Below are 21,903 nucleotides of genomic sequence, written 5' to 3' on the forward strand. Positions count from 1 at the left end.
CGAATGACGGCATTACAAATATGCATGTGTAATGTAATAGCTATTGATTCATAATTTAATTTTTTTTTTAATTATTGATAAATAAATGAAATCCAAATTTAAAAAATATTTAAGAATTTTTTTTAACCAAGACTTACCTGCCCTTCTCTATAATCAGACGAGATCAATCGGAATTGAACAGATGATGTCCCTGTATATACTGAGGGTGGTGATATTTTTACCGTTTTTTCTTTACTTGGGTCTCTTGCTGGCAGCTCAACGGTCAGAGGGGTTAAGGTGATAATGGAATTCACTTGAACCATGAAACCAGATAACAACGGAAGATGCTGTGGAAATAACATTTGCAATAAGTAAAACAAGAAAAAAAAATTATAATCGGAAAAACAATTTCACCTAAATGTAGTTATAACACGCACGTTTTACGGCACAACATCAGAGAGTGTTTCAGGCCACATAGCTCCATAATACTTGAGGGCAATTTAAAAAAAAAAAAAAAAAATCAAAAACTTTTTAGCTGTTAAAAACAGATAAAATTTTTAACCTATTGACAAAGAATGATTGCTTTATACAAAAAAAACTTTCAGAATAAACGTGGCATTGTGGTGACTAATCCTTATTAATCCCTAAACAGTGCATCAAACAAATACCATACTACTTAGTTCGCTGCACCTTATAAAGGTCTGTACAAAATTTCAGCAAGATCAACCTAGTAGTTTTTGAGAAAAAGTTGAGCAGACAGACTAACAGAAATATAGATATAGATATTTCTACAAAAAAGGTAATTTCATTGCTTCTCCCAATAAACATCAGATTTTCTAATTGATTGAGAGAAATCAATTAATGGCACAAGTTGTTGGAGTATGTCAAGAATTTAACCAGTGGAAATTTTATCATATTTAGTTTAATGCAAGACGGATGTTAAACTGATTATGATGAAATAGCTTTAGTTAAATAATATTAACCAATTTGTATTATTGTAACTAATACGTCTGGGTTGTTATATTCACAGGGTTTTAGCCGATGTAATCTGTAATCTTGTAAGGAAATAAATAAAACTCCTCTTCCACAATACTGGAATGAAAACCGATAAATCCCAGTTTCTCCCGAATGTCAAATTACCGACTAAAAAAAACTGTTTATGAGATTTCATGTAAATGTGAAAAACTCTACAAAGGGGAAACAAGCCGCTCCCGCAAAGTAAGACTAGAAGAACATCAAAAAGCTGTCATATGTGAAGAAATCGAAAAATCAGCCCTAGCAGACGATATATGGAGAGAAAATAGCACCCATTCCCCAATGTGGGATGATCTTAAAATACTAGATTATAGAAGAAAGATGAAGGGTTAGAAAACTCAAAGAAGCAGCTCATATAGTGGATAGCAACGATCTCCTAAGCCGTTCAAGTATTGAATTTAACCACATTTGGAATCCTTTAATTACAACTTTATATGGAGAAAATAAGAGAAAAAACTAAACACAATTAAAAAAGGTTTCTTTCTTTCGTTTTCAACACAAAATTTCTTCCACAAAAGCCCCCTCAAAAAACCCTTTTTCTTAGAATTGCCTCCTTTGCACTGTGTTCTCTAGAAAAAAAGAAAACAAATGTAAGATGTCTATCCACGGTTTCGTAAAACTAATAGTGACAATTAGCAAAAGGATTCAGTTAAAAATTGAATCAAAGTCTTAAAAAGTATCTTAGTGAACAATCAAAACAATACAAACATTGATATTTCATCTAAAAAATTCAGAACTGATACCTCAACTCTAAATTCTAGATTTTTTTTTTCTTTTTGCCAAGTTTTTCAAGGTGTTCACATGTAATTACCTAAAAAAGTAAAATCTCATTTAAAAAAAGAAGAGGGTTTTTAGGGGGAGGGTACCTGATGGTGTTAATCTACAGATTTCCGTAAAGTTTTCAGATTTTTTTTTTTATTTCACTGTTATTTTGTCTTTCAGATATATTTAGGTTTATAATGAAAAATTTAAATCTGAAACAAGTTTAGAATGAAAAATTTAAATCTGAAACAAGTTTAAAATCAATGAGATTTACTAATCAATGCAGTGGTGTAACTGTACAACTCCCTTTCGATTCTCACAAAACTTCTGAACAATCTCAATCGCTTCGTCATCCAAATATACTTTTTCCACGTTTGAGTTTTTCATCCATCTCCATTGGCTTATAGTTCTTGCATATAAACTGGTTACCCTTTCTAGAGCTACAAGTATGTCCACTGCACTTCTTGCTCACCCAATGCTTATAAGCATAACAAAAAGCACTGGACTCCCTCTACACAAACTGAACAGAATTTCCTTCTTTTGGGGAGCTTTTCAACATTACAACTGTTAATCACCACTTTGGTCTTAGTAACATTCACAAATTTTGGACATAAGTCTTCCACCGTTTCATGGGCAAATACTATATCAGTATACAGCATTTCTTCCAGGCAACCAATAGGAAACATTTTCAACAATTTTTCCAAGACAAAATGAAAAGAAAAACTCTGTACAAGACCCTGATGTAATCCTACTGAACATACTGTCAATTCTAACACAAACTTTAATATATTGCTTGAACAACCTTCACCACCCGCTCATTTGCCCAGAGTTTACACAATGCGAACAAACACCCTCTCTTGGTATTCTGTCAAAAACTTTCTTTAGATCCACAAAAGCAAGATATGGTTTCTTTTTATAAAGAAACTAGAATTTGAAGAATACTTAAAAATATTATTTGAAAAATTTGGATTTTCATGACTTTTCTGTCTTCTTTCTACTCCATTTGCACAAAACTAAATACAGTTCACATTTTTCTTCTTTATCCATAGCAGCTGTGTTCCAAAATTCACAAATGAAGCATGCATGGTTTCCTGTGAGTGCACAGTGAACGAGGCATAAAAAATGACTAAGTTCAGCATTTGTCCCCTACCCTTTAGCCCCAAAAGTCTCCAGGGGACGTCAAATACTGGTGAAAATGAACAAACGGTGCAGTTTTAGGCCTTAACATATGTAAATTTGAGTACTGCACGATGCAAAAAAAAAAAGAAATGACCAAGTCCATCATTTGCACCCCCCATTTAACTCCAAAAGTCCCCAAGACCTTAATATATTTAAATTTGAGTTCAGCACCATGCAAAACTGCTAAATAGATATACACAGAAAATTTTGGACAAATATGGTAAAATAGTCCCAAAAATAGAGGGTTTCTATTAGCCTTAAAAGAGCCCCTGGGGCACATCCAAGAGTTATCGCACAGTATAGACAAACAAAATTATATAGAAATCTGTTACAACTTTTCAGAAAGCTTTATAAAAATTCAAGGCATCAATTTTTTTTTAATAAGCACAAAAGTGTCAATTTCAGCCATTTTAACCTGAAAGGCACCTCTAGGGTGTCAGGGGGAGGGGCAGAGTTTTCCCGGAAAATCCATTCTGTTACTTTTTTTACTCATATCATGTTTAATGTTTGTGCAAAATTTTTTAAAATTCCAAGGCGTAGTTATTGAGAAAAGTGTGAATGGATGAACAGACAAGGGTGAATTTACAGGTCCACTCTCCTTTTGTCGGGGGACCAATGGTTGGTTAAATTAAGAGTGACTCATGTACAAACAAATATATAATTATATATATATATATATATATATATATATACCCATACATAATTTTATATAGAGATTGTATAACAACTTTTGTTATTCTGCATCTGTTTTTCTCGTCTGTATGACTTGTTTTTTTTTTTATTTTAGAATTAATTATTTATTGAGATTAAAAATTAAACAGCGGAAAACACTAAAACAAAACTTTTAAAAATCCTAATAAATAAAATAAAATTCAAATTACAAAGTTAAACTTTGTAAATAAGTCAACCATTTTAAAATATTAATAACTAAAAAAAAAAAAAAAAAAAAATTGCAACCCTTTGAAATTTTGAAAGCATTTAAATGGTTGAACAGAAAATAATTTTTAATTTTAAAATTGTTTAATCATAAAAAAAATTAAGTTTTTGGGACTTATTTACACCCTGTTATATAATAAACACTGAAATATCAGCTTAACAAAGTTATAGTTTTATAACAGTTTGATTCAGTTAATAAATTTAAAGATCAAACGATACCATAATTTAACTTATTATCCTACTTAGAAAATATAATTTGCTATATCCCTACTTGTATATACAACTAGTAGATTAATAAAATGAATTTGTTTATAAAGCATCCAGACTTATTCCTGAAATTGAAAAGATTGTCTATGTCATTAACATCATAGAAGCATTTTATTTACAAAAATCATACTTTTATATGGAAGGCCATAATTGTATGTTTCTTCAACTCTCCTAAACACTAACCCAATCTACTTATACTAAACCAGCAGTGAAAATAGGTTGCACATACACTCTTCACCCTTTATGACCTGGTTGAACCAATTTGTTCATAGTCATAAATAAATGAATACAGCAGCATAAAGTGGGAATTGGTTCAAAGCCTTGTACGTATTAGTTCAGAATCTGGGTAGATGCCAGATACCTCCAGATTGCAGCTGTTCATTGCTTACATTCAGTATGCCGCCATCTGTCCCAGAGAGTGGAGGATTTTGTTTGTTATCCAATACTTTTTTTCAAGCACTGTAATGAAGGTAAGTTTATAAAATGCAAAAATTCTCAGTGGTAGTTTAACCACTGAACTTCATAATTTTTCCAGTTTGAAGACATAGTATCATTACCTTTTAAACTAACTAAAATTAACAATAAATATTTTTTTTAATCATCTATATCATAATTCAGGTCGTTTTCACTTTTTAAATTGCTTCTATCTTCATTCCTTTTTGCTGGCTTTTAAATACTTGTTGGTATTCTTTTTTTTTAATCTAATACTTTTACAGAAAGTCTGTCTTTTGTTATTTTGGCCATCCATAACTAGAAAAATTGATTTATATAAATAAATACTTGTAGGTCCAGACTGTAAAATCATATGCAAAAAAAAAATACAGAATTTAGATTAACCTTTCGTACCCTGCATTCATTATTTATCAGTCCTACACCCCCACCCAACTTAAAGGTGTTGTGCACTTAATGACTTTGTCTATGTTGTCATAGAAGAAAATAAATTGAAATCCATGCAATTTGGGTTTAGAGGTAAAAATGCTTTTTTTTGTTGTTTCATTTTTAATGTTGAAATTAGGTTATAAATATGCCATTTGTAACTAATATATATATATATATATATATATATATATATATATATATATATATAAAAGATCTATTGTTATATTTAGTGATATATAAGCAGTTTTGAACCATTGTTTATCTTGTGTATTTAATTTTCACTTTGTAAGTGGTGGAGAGGAGAGAGAGAATACCTCCACTTTAATTTTATTTTGTGTCATTCAGATATAATTCTCAACTTTTGAGACAGATGGTGACACACTGATAAAACATGTAGCAACATAAATTGTAAAGTGTATTTATATATATATATATATATATATACATACATACACACATAAACCAATAAAGCACAACATAAATTTAGCCCAATCTTAAATTTATTTCAACCCTTTACAGGCCTTTTCAAATAAGGAGAGCTAGTCAGGTTAGCATCTGACACACACATATGATGATTGCAACGTCTTGTCAGACGAGTGCCACTCCCTCAGACATTTAAAATCCATGAGCCCAAATACCTGAGGGAGTATCTATACAAAGATGATGTTACAGAGTCTTAGCTTTGTACGACAGCTAAGTCTCTCTCTCGGTTCAAAATGTTGAGATCCAGCAACAAGTAAGAGCAAGATAGCCAGCAACAAATTAAACTGCAGACCAGCTTAATGCGGGTACTGGTCTTCCGCTTTATGGTTTTTTTAAATCAGAGATTTGCTTCTTTTAGAAAGGTTGCCTTCACCATGGCTTACGGGAGCCCTCTCCACGCCAATACACATATACACACACACACACACACACACACACAAATATACACGGTGCTAGTTGGCCGTTGACCCAGAAAAAGAGTTCATTCGCCCTTTGGAAGGTCTTGTTTTTAATCCTTCAGGGAGACTAGCCGCCCTCCTCACCAAACAAGTCTGGTGGGGGAACCAGTTTAGTCGCCGGTGACCCGACCATGAGGCAGGTAGTACTGGGTTACATGGTACCAGTAGCATATGACATGACCTGACATACACAAATATACATGTCACACATATATATACATATATACATACATACAATAAAAATATGAGAATTTAATATTAAGTGAACATAAAATTGGACATTTGTAAACTCTAACAATGATACAAAAAATCAATATCAAAATATCATAAATAAAAATTTAAATGGTTTAAAATTTTCAAAAAGGGATGTAAATGGCTTTTCAGGAAAGGATCTCCACAAAGTTTTGTAGAAATTCAAGAGAGGTAGTGAGGAAAAAAAAGGGGTGAGAAACAAACCTAAAACAGAATAGAAAGCAGTCACAATAATAAGGAATTCAAATCATAAAACATTTTTATTTAAGTTTTAGAAATAGAATCATCAACAATCATAACTTGTATGCATTTGCAAAACTGTCTTTTACAGCGATTTTTTTGTCTGATAATGTGTAGGCACAATGACTGCATCTTCTACCGCTTATATGTAAGAAGCATTCCAAAAATAATGCCTCCTATTTTTTTTTTTTTATTCCGCCCACGTGGATCAAATTGCATTGTTATAATGACTGAACTTATACATTCATGACCTGAAAGTTTCATCTCTCTAATGCAGATATTGATGGTGTGAGACTAAGAAAGCAACTCTAGTCATGAACATGTGTCAGACACAGAGATACGTCATTAAATTCCTGGCAAAAGTGCATTGAGAATGATGGTAACTATGTAGAAAAATAAATTCTGAAGCACAACAGGTTGCTTGTTTTAACTGTACCACTCCCATTTTCGTAGTTCTTTTTGAGTTTTAAAAAATAAGGAGCTTTACTTTCATAACGACCCTCATATCTTTCTATACTCCTATAATCTTTTTTTGTGTGTGTGTGGATATTCATATTAAAAATCCTTTTTTCTATTTATTTAAAAAGAAAATACAACTTTGCTATATATGGTCGTAGGAATTGCATTCATCTGCAAAAGATCTAACTAATTTGCAAAGTTTTTAAACATTCATTTTAATTAGTTCTGTCAGTTTTTTCGATTTTCTTATGAGATTATCATCTTTAACTATTACGTGTAATTATATTCATAGAGATATTCTACATGATTTATACTTACATAATATTTGCGTAAAAAGGTTATAAACACAAACCTCTTTCTGTATATATATATGTATGCATATATATATATATATATATATATATATACATATATTTGCTTAAAAAGTTTTGCCTACCAAACGCCTGTCAATTTTTGGTTTACAGACATGAAACTTAATATATAGGATATTTGAATTCATGCAAAACTTTATATTTGGGTTTCAGCCCAGGAAAATTTGTGCAAAAGTGTCATAATTAAGAAAATGGAATTTGCCATGTGATGGTCGAACGACAGCATTATGTATGTGCATGCATAACGTGATAGCTGTCGATTCATGTTTTAATTTCTAGCCTTGCAGCAAACATGTCTTCATAGCTCAAGCATTAACGTCAAAGAAAAAAAAGTAAATCTTAAGCTAAACATTTTGGTTCTTGGTGGTGGCACACAAGTCATTTTTTTATAACTTTTTAAATCATTATTATATATTGGGTCTAATCTAATAATAAATACAAAATCTGCATTAATCAAAATATATTTAAATGTATTTTACGACTGGGCAATGCCAGGCAGCCTGCTAACGTGCGTGTATGTATATATACTGATACACACACTTAAACATTTGTATGAAGCATGAAAAAAAAAAACTCTTCTAAAAATTACACCTCGTCTTATAAATCATGATCAACTAGTCAATCAGTGCACATAGCCTTCTTTAATGAAAATCAATTATTTTTTAGCTTTCTTTAATGAAAATCAATTATTTTTTAGCTTTCTTTAATGAAAGTCAATTATTTTTTAGCTCTCTTTAATGAAAGTCAATTATTTTTTAGCTCTCTTTAATGAAAGTCAATTATTTTTTAGCTCTCTTTAATGAAAGTCAATTATTTTTTAGCTCTCTTTAATGAAAGTCAATTATTTTTTAGTTCTCTTTAATGAAAGTCAATTATTTTTTCAGTTGATTGCTGCCACTGCCAGGCACCAAATAAATAGTGCCAGATGCTCTACTTTTTTTTTTTAAGATCATATAGATTCTACGGATTTAGATTCAAGACATTCACCCATTATCTCATATCATCAGAACTCAAAAGATACTTTGAAGTTTCATACTAGGAGAACAAGCCAACCTAAAGATAATGTAAAATAAAGAGAATCTAAAAAATAATTCGATAAAATTATGCAAAAAAACATGCATCATGAGACTCATGCAAATGCAGCATTATAAAAAGTCAAAATTGTAAGCTTAAGTATAATAATTTTCTTATTTTGTTCTAGCTGGGTTGGATCATCCTATTGGAAACCAGACATTCACCCACTATCTCATAAATTCCAACTGAAAGATCTTTTTAAGAGGCTAACCATCCTGCAAATGCAATTGTTTGCATCTCTTTTGCATTTGGTCCACATGGTATATTTACCAGGTAGTTTTTGTATTTTTTTTTTTTCATGAACCCAGTTGCTCCCATAATTACTGGAATGACAGATCTTCCCAAGATTCCAGTTTCTCACCATATTATGCATAAAATTTGGTATTTTATCTTTTTCCTCTTTTTAACTTGTTCGTGCTGTGTGTTACCCTCTCCCACACATGCACACTTTTTTTTCAAATTATTTCCATTTGGATATTTTCTGCTGAAACAAACGGACATTTTGAATATAATAAATCCATGTTAAACTCGTATAAAGGTGAGTGTTATTCTTATTATATGTAAACTTAAGATAGCAAGCATTATATATACTGTTGGGAGTTCAATTATGACAATATTTTCCTATGTTCAATCCATTTCAAGTATTAGCAGATGGTCAACAATTTTTCAATTCATTAGTTTTTTGTTATTGGGCCATTTTTTTCTCTCGTTTTTCCTCTCGTGTACCCAATTCAATATTTTATTTCATCCAGATATAATTATTATGTTATCTAAAGGTATTTAATAATCCAAACAGCCAACAAACAAATATACAAAGAAGGATGTTGTAGTTTGCATTGTGCATAATGTGAAAAGAGTTGTGTTTGAAGGCTATATCAATGTGGTTTGTAGGAAACGCTGTGGGTACGAGTTAGCACATAAAGAATAATGACAATATTAGAAGAAATTTTCAATGTGTTGTTAAATAAACGTAATATAATTAAAAATTATTGAAAATTTCTTTTAATATTGCCATTATTCTTTTATATGCTAACTCACGCCTACAGCGTTTCCTACAAACCACATTGATATAGCCTTCAAACACAACTCTTTTCACAAATATAAAAAGGTTTCTTAAATAGAGCAGTTAAATACACAAATAGATAAGCGATACACACTTTTTAACACTTAGCACACTCAGGTTTCTAGCATGTGTTGTCAACCATTTTATCCAGATATATTTTTATGTTATTTAAAGATATTTGATAATAATTCAAACAGCTAACATACAAATATAAAAAAAAAGTTTCTTAGTGCAAGTGAACAATGCAATATGTTGTAACAAATGGGTAACTGGTTTGTAATGTATATGGGGAACGGCTCAGTTGTAGTCTTACTACTATCATACTTCTAGGGGATAGCATTATAGTCATTGATATGCTACTCTGCATAAGAGTTTGAGGGTTAACAACACGGACTGAAAACCTGGGTGCTCCAAGTTCAAATCCCAACCCCTGACCTTGTGTCTAACCTCATAAAAATAAGGCAACTAAATACACAGAATAGTTCAGTGTGTAAGTACTTTCTCTACAGCAATACTGATTTTACTTTTTGACATCTTGTTTGGTGTAATCCACTCAAGCAATGTTGGGTAGCCAAGCTAATACTTTTTGGTCATCTTATAATGTATATATGTTTACAATTTTGTTTTATTTGGATTATTCATATCTTGTTTATTATACGTTTCAACCAATATAACCTCTGACCCTTTCAAGTGGATGTTAACAAACTTGGGAATCTTTATGTTAAGCTTGGGGAATCTGGACAGAATTTCAAACTGAATGATTTATTTAATCAATGAGGTAGATTGTTCTCATTCCGTCAGCTACGATTGCTTAGAAGTGTTAAATAATTATTATGTTATTAGTTATTTTATTTACCTTTTCTCTTAGAGGTTAGACACAAGGTCAAAGTGTTAGCTTGATGAAAGTCTTCTGTGAAATGAACTGGATTCGAACTTGGTACACCCAGGTTTTCAGTCTGTTTGTTAACCATTTAGAACCCTCTCAGTCACACTTAGTTATTGTTGTCTGTAGTAAGGATTGAACCTTCAACTTCTAGAAGACTCATTTAAAACTGACTGTTAATCAATGCTGTTACCAGTTGTGCCACATATCCACTTAAAGGCGTTGGTAAACAATTATCAATTCTGATCGCAAAAAATTCCAAAACAAGTTAGAAAGTTGAATGGTGTAAAAAAAACAAAAACAAAAACATGCAACAAACGACTGTTTATGCAGAAAACATTTTTCTATTCAACATGCAGACAATATCCAAAACCTCTAAAAGAAATTGCAATAAATTTTGTGTACTATAATTGGGGATGGAATGAGTTGACCCCATTAAACAAAGCAAAACAAAAGTTTTGTTTTTTTTAATTTGTTTAATAAGGTTAACTTATTTAATCTCAAAAAGAACTGTTTGTAGCTATACCAAGTTTGTTGTTTATTATTATTCAGAAAAAAAAAAAAAAACTCTTGCAAATGTTTTTACAATATTTAAAATTCTATTGCAACTCCTCAATCATAACTAAAAGTTTGACTATTTCACACTGTAATTTAAGTCATTCGGACCAAATTTTACTTAAAGTATTCAGCAAAAAAGTAATGTTCCAACAAAAATAAATATTAAAAAGCATCCTTTTAATATGTGCATTTCGCAATTGAAATGTTATTTCAAACCTAAGCACAACAGACCAACTAAAATATAATTTCAAACTTACGCACAACAGACCAGACGAGGGAGGAGTTATGCTATTTCAAATGTAAGCGCAACAAACCAGGAAAAAAAAAAATGTAATTTGCAACTTAAATGTGGCAGACTGAACAACAGTTTTTTTAAAGAGATATACGAATACATCTATAATAAGATACATTAATTATGGAAGGGATTTTTTAACAGCATGTAAACCAAAGTTTAAACATTTCTACCCTTGTGTAACCCTTGAAATAAATTGTTTCATGGAATCTCTGCGCAAAAAGAAAATGATATATGAATAGACTTAAAATGTGTGCTTTACATCAAACTGATTGTTGAATATGCACATGCTCAAAATTAACCATTCATAAATCAAAGTTGCTTAATTTTTTACCTTTCATATCCATTTGTCAGTTGTTCAGGCAGTAACAATGCTGGGGAGGTAAATAATGACCATGGCTGGAGTGCTAAACATTTTGGTTTAGATTCTAGCGGATGGTAGTCAAGTAATTTTTTTATAACTTTCAAAATCATTGTTAGATATTAAATAACAATCAACAGAGAATTGACTAACAATAAATAAGAAATGCGCATGAATTAAAATATTTTTATTTTTATATTTTACGACTGGGCAATGCTAAGTGGCCTGCCAGTAATAATATAGAATATATATATATATATATAGTGCAAAACTTTGTTGAAATTCAAGGACTTACTTTTTCTTTTTTATAACTTTCGTTTATTTTCTCCTGGATTTTTTTCATTACAGCTGTTTCATTAGTGGGAAGGCAATTTTATAATTTATGTGTCCATAAAAATATCCTGTCGCCACCAATTCTTCAGATGATTTTTCCATTTGATGTTAACAACAAAAAGTTGACTTTTTACATGATAAACATGGTATTTGGGGAAAAGAAATTCCAATGCCACGCTGCTACATGTCAGCCATTTTGGGTGTTATGCTAAGATAATTTTCTGTTTTAAACCATAATTTCATATTTTTTATTTTTGTTTTAATCCCCTGTTTTTACCTTATTTAGTTTTTCCTATTTCTTATAATTTTATTTCTACATTTATGCGTGTTTATTCTAATATTCCTTTTTGTTTGGTTTTCAAACTCTTTATTTAATTTCTTTGTTTCAAGGGGAGGTTACTCTCATAGTATTTATTTTTATTTCTAGGGTTACTACTCTTGCACCTTTTTCTTTCCTTATATTATACATTTAGTTTTTTCCTTACTTTATTTAATTGTTTCTTTCTTTTCCTTTTATCCATTTTTAGTTATATTCATTCAATTTAAAAAAAAAAAAATTTTATGCTAACATTTTTTTGTTAATCTGGTCTAATGCGTGAAATTAAGTATCGATTTCTGTGCAGACATCCGTGGATTATGTCGTCGTCTGTATCCTCATCTTTTAGTTGTTGTTTCACAATGTTTCAGCCAATTATTCCTCTGGCCTTTTTCAGGTGATTACCACGGCAGGATCGAAACTCTGAATCTCCTAACTGCATCCTCAGCAATTACTGCCTTCCATAGTTGTCTCACCATGTTTTGTCTAACTAAGTCTCTGGCTGGCTTTGGGTAGGATTGAAATAGCAATACACATGAAAAAATTGAAATAGCTTAAAATACTTCAATAAGAATATTTTTTTATTTTTTAAATCCAATTAAAATTAAGGAAGTCATGACTACTTTTGTGCCTCACACGTTTGGATATTTTTCCCCTCTTTAAGACCATATGTGTTTTGTCACATTTTTTACACTACTTTTTCAGTAAAAATGCTATATTTTTATTAAAACAGAGGATTAAGCAATGAAATTTACCATATAAGTGTATTTTTGTGCTAGGAATTAGAATATGCTACTGAAAATCTCCAAAAATTAATAGTTTCCAAATAATCTGCAGTAAATGCACATAAATATACTGCAATTCCTTAAAAATGCCATGTATTCATAAAAAGAAAAGAAGTTAAAGAACTCAAAGCTGAATTGTAATGCATTATATGTACAAATAACTGAAATGGAAATCTAGGACTGTTTAAAAATGAATATATTGCAATATTTCTTTGGTATTATTGCAGATTAATACCTTCCGATAACCCCCACCCCATCTGACCACCTCTCCAAAATATGCGATTTTACCTTTGTAGGCAATTACATGTGAATACCTTAAAAAATTTTAATGAAAGATAAAGTATTATTTTAGAATTTAATGTAAAATGATTCCCCATTTTGAGCCATTCAAGCATTTTAGGGCAGTTAACCATTTTTTTTTCTATCAGAGATAAATCCTGTGCGCCTTTTTTTCTAAAGACGATTATGTGTGGTTTTAAGAGGATCTTTGCAATTATGAGAGGGTGGGGGTTGCCACTGACTTTGGGTTAATGATAAAGCTAAGGAAAATTATGTGAACATCCTGAAGACTTGATAGAAACAAAACAAAAAGCAATTTTAAAATTTAGAGTGGGGGTTAGTTTCACATAAATTTAATGTAAAATAATTCACCATTTTGAGACCATTGTAACGTTTTGGAACAGTTGACCAATTTATTTTTTTTATGGGTGATAAATGGTGCACTTTTCTTTAAGGAAGGATTTTTTTTTTAGACACTTATATGTAGCTTACCAAGGAACTTTGTTTGGTGAGGAGCTTGCCACTTAGACTTAGCATTATTGTTAGGGCTAAAGAAGGTTTTAAGAGGAGGAGGCTTGCCACTCATACCTAGGGTTAGAAGTAGGATTAACTTTTATTTTAAGCGTTTGACCCCCCATATTTACGGCTAGTGGGTCATAATTATTGGCCTTTGAAAATTTTATGCCTTAGATTTTGGATATCAAATTACTTTGAAATATGAAATTTATTTTTGTTTGTCGTAATTCTTAAGGGGTGTGAAACTTAAGAATTACGACAAATAGACAAAAATAAATTTCATTTAAAACAAGTGACGTTACTAATAGAAAACGTGACGTTTGGAAAACTTAAGTATTTTTATTTAAATATCAAAAAACATTTTAGATAAATTTAGTTTTTATTTTCAATTACTTTTCTTGTCCGAGTGACATTATTTCGTTAAACTTTCCAGTTTAAGACGTTTTTTTTTTTTTTTTTTTTTTTAATTATTATTATTTCTCTACCGGGACTTTGTGCCAAGATCAGTGTAGTATTCTGATGCTACACTTTGCCTTTTCTGTCTTCTGTCAGTGAAGGAGAAATCCTTCATGACGGGGACAATTTTATGTTTTTCTCTCCAGATTGACCCTTTTTGGGAAGTTGGATTTTCCTCGCATTAAAAACTGACCTTGTGTCTAACTGTCCTCATAGGAAGGCAAGTAAATAGGAACTTAACTAGAAACTGAGCACCTCCTACAAATATTTAAATATTAATTTTGTATTTTATATATATATATGTGTATATATATATACATATATATATAATTGGGTAGATTAGTGTCCATTCAATTATAATCCGCTGAAAAAAAATTGTAAAGATGGAAAAAAATATATTGGGAGCGTGTGTGTATATGTGTGTGTGTGTGGTGTGGGGGGGTACTACTCGCACGTGAAGCAAAATCATATTTCACATTTTCGTTTTTTTTTTTTTTAAACTAATGTAATAGATAAAAGTGCACGTTACATATTTGTTTTTCAACTATATTTTTAAAATTTGATCAAAAGTAACGCCGGATTGCTTTAAAATTATATATTCTGATAACTGAGCTCTAGTTAAGCTAATTATGTTCTAATAATATGAGCTCCAACTAAATATGTAAGAACATTTTTTTTTTTATATTCATATTTTCATTTGTTTTAATTTTTAATTCGTTCTGGAATAAAAAAAAAAAAAAAAAAAAAAAAAGTTTGTTTAGTAAAGCAATATCAGCCATATTAAAGCTGCTGCTCCTGCTGCTTCCACGGATCGTTTTTAGATACTTTTTAAAAATAGAACGATTTTTTTCCAGGTATCATGATTTTAAATTACTCGGTACAAGATGAAGCCAGTTACATTTTAATTTTTAACGGATAAATGTAATAAAAAGATTGATTTATTTAACAGTTGGTGTCTGAAGAAATTTTTTTTTTTTTAATTTTCCAAACTTGTCATATTGAAGTTTTCTTTTTAACACAATAAAAGTGAGCTATCAAAAGAATTTTGGACAACCGAATCTATTAAAAGTAATATCTCTTCTAATCAATTTCCAAATTTTATGACAAAATTCTTAAGAGAAACGTGGTACCACCGTTTACAAATCGGGGGGGGGGGGCGTTAGAAAATCTTACCGAAAACGCTGTTTTATGATGTTAACATTTTTAGCACTTTATTTGCTTAAAACTCTTAAAATATATAATGTACATTGTTATTTATTAATTTATTTGAAAGTATATTCATTTTCGAACAAAACGGTGGTATTTTGAGGACTTAAGGTGCTTTGGTTTTTAAAATATGATGATTTTAGCAGAACCCCATTAAAATCCGTAATTATCCAAAGCGTTTTTATCATCCGTGTGTATTACTAATTGAAACCGCTATCTTCAGACAATGCTCACCTGGAATCGTAGAGATTCAATGTCTATCCACTGCACCCGTCATGGTAACCACCTGACGAAGGCAAGAAGAATAATTGGTCGAAATGTGAAACAACAACTAAAAGATGAGGACAATTGTCCGCAATAAATAAATGAAGAACAATATTATGTAGATAATTTGTAGACCTGTCTAAATTCTTCAGTCTTTCTTTTGATGCATGCACCAAGTTTCAAATGCTCTTCTCGACCACCTTCTTCAGCTGATCTAACCAAGAGAAGTGTATCATTATACGTTGTTGAGAATCAGAAAAAAAAAAAAAAAAATCGAAAAAGGAAGCAACAATGCAATTTCCAAAAAATCTAAAAGAGGATATTTTCAACCAAATTTTAAATTAAAAAAAAAAAAAAAAAAAAAAAATTAAATAAAATAAAAACTATAACAATCACAAGAGAAATAAATGTTCCATGCCAAAGAAAATAAATAAATGAAAAAAAAAAAAAATGAAAAGAACAAAAAGGAGATGTGAGGAGACGAACAGACAAAAAATATTCAATATTGACGCAAGGATATAGGGAGAAACAGACAAACAGACAGACAAAAATGTGAAGTCCATACATGCGAAATCAGTACGGATGGACAGACAGTGAGATAATGAAGTGTAAACACACCGTGCAACCATTTATCCCTTTGTTCAGTACTGAAGCATATTGAAAAGAGGACATGTTAAACTTACCGACATGCAGGCACTCATGACTTTCGAGCCAAGCTGTACGAGGCTTGTGCTCGCAGAAGCAAACGCATTAAGAACAGATTTGTTACAAGAATTTACCAAGTCTGTTACGACCTGAAATGGTTGGAAATTCGACTTTCAAAAACAAAAGAGGAAACAGCAAACAAAGGGAAGAAAAAAAAAAAAAAAAAAAATCAAGCATGACAGATTTTAAGACGAGTCCGTTCCCAGAATCTGAATTTATTCAACAAATTATATGACGATTCCTTACATAAACAAAACATTATGGAACCCTTTTCTATCAGAAAATTGCTCTAGAAAAGATTATCAAAAAGCCTCCGAAGAAAGCAGAAATCTTGACTGACCACAAACAGATAATATGCCTAGTTAGACACTCAATAATGTCTTTAATATTAACTTGTTTATACCTGCTTCTTTAGCAGAGTTGGTATGTCAATTACAGTCTTAACTTAGCTTCTACCACTTTATGAATTATATTTTTAAGCAAAAGACAACTTGCTTTGAACTAATGCCAAATACCCTTCATGTCTATTTTTTTTTTCTATCAATTATTCAAAAAACATATTTTAATATTTATATGTTTTAAAGTTATGTTAATGTTGTGGGGGTACAAATCACCCCTATTTGAGAACTAAGTGGAATCAACCAGTCCTATGAGTGCCACTAGTTTCAAAGACTAAATGGAGACATTCATAAGTGTTTAACTGTATGCTACGAACACATCCCTCTCATACCACTTTAGTGGCCTCTGTATTCTTTATGATAAATACATATTATATTCATACACTTTACACTACTTGTGGTTTCTTTCATTTGTGACCCGTAGCACAGGTCTACAACAGTTAATTTCTTTGCATTTATGAAACATGCATCCAGTTTAAAAAATTCTTTTAGACTGCATTAGTAACATGTACCCTGCCTATTCCTTTCTTACCAACTAATCACACGTTTCTATTTGTATACGAACAGATCAGTTGAGCCCATTCTTTAGATATAGCTTCTTTTTTTTTTTTAACAAGATGGTTACTACTTATCAAGGCCCGGGAGCCACTCGGGGGTAAGGGTTATTGCGTGCACAGTACGTTAGTGTTGAGATTTGATAAAGTGTCTTACTTAAGAGGGCGGGTCATCAGGAATTTTTTATGTTGGACTTGAAGACATCCAGGTTGTTGTCTGTGGGAAACAGGCAGACGAAACAGTAATCCAACAGACCAAAAGATCTGTAAAGCTGTTGGGTTTTTTTTTCTACCTTATCTTCTAAATTAATTGCCTCATAAAAGCTTGCGCAGCTAGACAACACAATACAATAAACTTTTTTTTGCCCTCCCACTTCTCCCCCTCCTCTTATTTCAACATTGGTGAATCACACTTGGCCATTACTTACACTTTAGATTTGCATAGCTTTCCGTTACTTTTATAGCATTAATATAAGTATTTGTGAGTCGTTTGGCTTACAGTAACAAGTTGAGCTTCTATGAGGAGCTTACATAGGCCGAAATCTTGACTTGGTGATGTAATCCAAACAGCTAACAAATATATACCAGCTCTACTAATAAATATTTTGGAGTTGCACACTATTCAACCAGATATAGTCTAAACATTCGATACATATCTTATGATTCATCCATTCCATCTATAAATGCAATGTTAAAATGCCTTTGTGCGCAACATTAAAGACATTTTCACTTATCTTTTTTTATTTTTTAACAGAAATCGCTCCAGACAAAGCATGAAACCACTTTATGTAAGGAGTCGAAAAAAAAAGCAAAAAAAAACTTAATGTGAAAAACTAGTCATCATTAAATGTTAGAAAGATTCTGATACAAAACACAGCAATTTTTTCCCTTTGTCAGAAACATTGCTTATGGAATGTGATGACAGACAGATACTATTCAGTAGCTTGTAGTAAAAAAAAAAAAAAAAGGAAAAAGAAAGAAAGCTATAGATTCCAAACAGATTGGTAAAAATAGTCCTTACTTTATATATCACTACTGATAAAAATAGAGTAGCTTAAATTATTAACAAAACTCCCTGCCCCCTTATAACCCTACAGCTATCTCTACTAAAATCTACATCACCCGGGTCCTTGTTTTCTGCTTCTTTTCCTAAAAAAAGAAGAAAAAAATTTTTATATATACATGCACATACCTAAATCTTATATTTGGAAATGTCTTATCCTTTAATCTAATCCTGTAACATTCCGGGTTTGGTCCCTTTTTAAGCGTCTGATATTTATGGACAGTTAACTTTAACAATGGCCGTCTCATAATCAATTGAACATAAGTCTGATACAAGATCCACCCATAAAGAAACGTCATGACTAATTGCCTTATACTCGAGGACTTAAATCTTGAAAAAATATTTGTAATTGTATGAGAGGAATATATATCCTGTAAGAAAATTATGGATACTGTTAAAACTATGAACAAAAAAATAAAAGCCACAAATAAACTCACTGGAAATGCATACAAAACATGGAATACAAAGAAATAAAATAAAATAAATATGCAATGATAAGTAAATAAGTATATCTCACAAAATAACATGAGAAAAGGCACATTCACCTAAGCGATTGAATTATGCATGCTTGTTAGTTTGAATTTGAAGCTATTAAAAAAAAAAAAAAAGAAAAAGAAAAAAAAATACTTACTGAAGAAAAATCATTTTCTAAAAGTGACCAAAACGATTTACAAAATTGAATGTCAGAATTTCTAGCAACATGGACGACCTAGAGAAGAAAAAAAAAAAAAGAAAGCAATTTTTTACTATGTAAATCTATTTGCATTATTTGGATTCTTCAGAAAACTGTTCTTATCTTGAGTGTTATTTTTAGAACATTTCAGTTGATGTGATCCCCAACCTTCTTCAGGTGTATCTTGTCGAATTCTGGGATTTTTCTCTCAAACTTGTGAATCTGCACAGAATTTCAAATGGAAACCTTTATTTTATCCACAGAGGTAGCATGCTCTCATTCTGTCAGCCATGACTGGGTAGGGGGTCTAAGTAATTCATAATTGTATTTTCAGTGTCACCCACACTGAGGATTGAACCTTCAAACTCCTTAAGAAGTTACCTTTACAACTGAATTTTACCAAGTACTTTATCTACTATGGCATAGGTTCTTGCAATCCCCAAGTTCAGCAGAAAGATTCCAGAGTTCAACAAGATGCATCTGAAGTAGGTTAAAGGTTACATTGACATAAATGTTATGAAAATAACATTAAAGGTGAGAACAGTCGTCCAAAGAATATGAATAATCATTCCTCATCTCCAAAATTCAGAAAGTGTAAATCTATATTTGTAAATAATGGATTTCAAGAAAAATGTTAAGGTTTTAAAATAAAGCTCATCTAGTATTACCATATAATCAACGAGGAACTGTGTTTACTTATACTATAGAGTTACTGTAAGTAGTTGATTGGACTTATTTGGTTGACAGAAAACAGTTGAGTCTCTCATTGACATGTTGCAAGTAATTGGCTCAATGGGTAGTGACATCTCTCTGCTTTTCTGTTGCCGTTAACCCATTATCATAGTCATCAAAATGAGCCACAAGTAAGATTTTTTTTTTTTTTTTTTTTACACGGTGGTCACCACTTATCAAGGCCCGGAAGCCACTCAGGGATAAGGGTTGACAAGTGCGAAGTTAGTTCGACCATACCAGCATCTAACATTTCAGTTTCATTGTATGAATATAGAAATACTTAATTAACTGAACTTGTGAAATGGAATTAGGATGTCATTCAGAAACTAATGTATGATATTACTAAACAAATGCAGAGCTTAAATCTAATTGTAAAGGATTGGAGATATGGTCTATGTAGTCCATGGCCCCAAACAGAAGTCTCCAGACCTTATTGTGATAAACCTTAGGAATAAACGAGACTTGGACGCCTGCAGAGTTAAGAATTTTATTGCATATCATTCTTCTAAAGTGTCCTCACATCCAGATTGCATTTTTGAAATTCACTAGCTGTGACAATCAGGCTTTAGTAGGGTGTATTCCAATTCCTGCTGTAGCTGTTCATTTGAACCTGAAATCACTGAATTTTCAAGAGTCTACAACAATTTTAAATGCATGTACAAAAAAAGTCTAAAAACTTACTGAAAGTACCTCGTAATGGCAAAATTAAGAATAAAAAAAATGATCAGCTCAGTCGTCTCCACATGGGTATATATATGTTGAAACATTGTATACAGATAGCGAACAAAAGCTAGATAGGTTCTTTAGCTGATCCAGAAATGCTTTCTCAAGTTAATGGCAGATGCTTTACCTCCTCTATCCATGATTCATATGCAGTCCATTCTAGAGTATAAATCCTTCTTTTCAAAAATATATCACACATCTAGATCGTGCTAAACTGTTTGCAACAACACTCTCTATGCTTACCTACAAAGAGCGACTTCAAAGACTTAATCTTATATCAAGATGCAAGGATATTTGATTCTGATGTACAAACATCAACAATTTAATTCTACCTTTAGAGAAGATTTTCACATCAGGCACCAAGTCACAGTATCTACAAGCACCCAGATTTTTTTTTTTTTTTTTTTTTTTTTTTACTCACGTTCACCTCAAACAAGACATATCGCCATTTTAACGTAAGAGACTACTATTTGGTACCATGCCTAGGAAAGATTAACAAGATGTTGGTTTACGTTACATTTAAACTTTTGCATATCAGCACAGTCAGGGTCAGAGAAGCAGGTAGGGAATTCCAAAGTCTACCTTTATGAGAGTAGAAATCTTCCTGGCATTTAGGGACCTGAACAGTGAAGAGGTGTGATTTTGTTGCTAAGCAGGTTTGTCAGAAATGTGTACGTTGAGGGGGTACATGTGCAATAAGTACATCTCGATAGAAGAAAGGCAGCATTCTCGATCCATATTTCTGCTTTGTGGAACAACCTGTCATGATGATAGCTACCATATCCAGGTTTAAAGACACCTTGGATAATTATTCAGACTGTATGTTGATGTTTGAGGAACATTCAAAAAAAAAAAAAAAATAAATAAATAAATTAAAAAAACATATGCCTCCTATATTTTATTCCACATGAATCAATCCAAGGGTATTGCAAATTACATTGTTATGATGACTGAGCTTATGCATTCATGACTTGAAAGTTTCATTTCTCTGTTGCAGATATTGACAGTGCGACTAAGAAAGCAGCTGCTGCCATGAATGTGCATCAGAAGCAGAGAGGCGTCATTGAATTCCTCCATGCAGAATAAATTGAACCGATCAACATTCACCGGTTCCTGTTGAATGTTTACAAAGCTGATGTCAGCACAGTTAGGAGATGGGCTTGTTGATTTCAAAGTGGTGGCAGATGTGAGTGACAAAGTGTGCTTCAGACTTTTATGATCTAGGCATCAAAAGAGGCTGGCAAAAGGTGCATTGAGAATGGTGATGTCTGTATGTAGAAAAGTAAATTCTGGAACACAACAGTTGCTTGTTCTAATATTACCACTCCAGTCTTCATAGCTAGTCAACATTTTAATTTTTGAGTTTAAA

At 31.5% G+C, this 21,903-nt stretch overlaps 1 protein-coding gene across 2 annotated transcripts in view; it reads right to left on the bottom strand.

The window, feature by feature from the left end:
- LOC145248808 (hormone-sensitive lipase-like) overlaps positions 1–21,903 on the bottom strand; it is a 129,356-nt gene that overhangs the window by 19,216 nt on the left and 88,237 nt on the right. The window contains exons 4-6 of one of the 2 annotated variants that reach the window (XM_080110460.1): positions 19,038–19,115; positions 16,370–16,480; positions 138–326 (exon numbers count right to left, since the gene is read on the bottom strand). In XM_080110460.1, the coding sequence (XP_079966586.1) occupies positions 138–326; positions 16,370–16,480; positions 19,038–19,115 (378 nt within the window). The remainder of the gene's footprint in view (positions 1–137; positions 327–16,369; positions 16,481–19,037; positions 19,116–21,903) is intronic. The other variant, XM_080110461.1, reaches the window with a different exon arrangement.

This window comes from Euprymna scolopes, chromosome 27 (assembly GCF_053919585.1).
Source record: "Euprymna scolopes isolate OS-2025 chromosome 27, ASM5391958v1, whole genome shotgun sequence".
NCBI classification, from domain to species: domain Eukaryota; kingdom Metazoa; phylum Mollusca; class Cephalopoda; order Sepiida; family Sepiolidae; genus Euprymna; species Euprymna scolopes.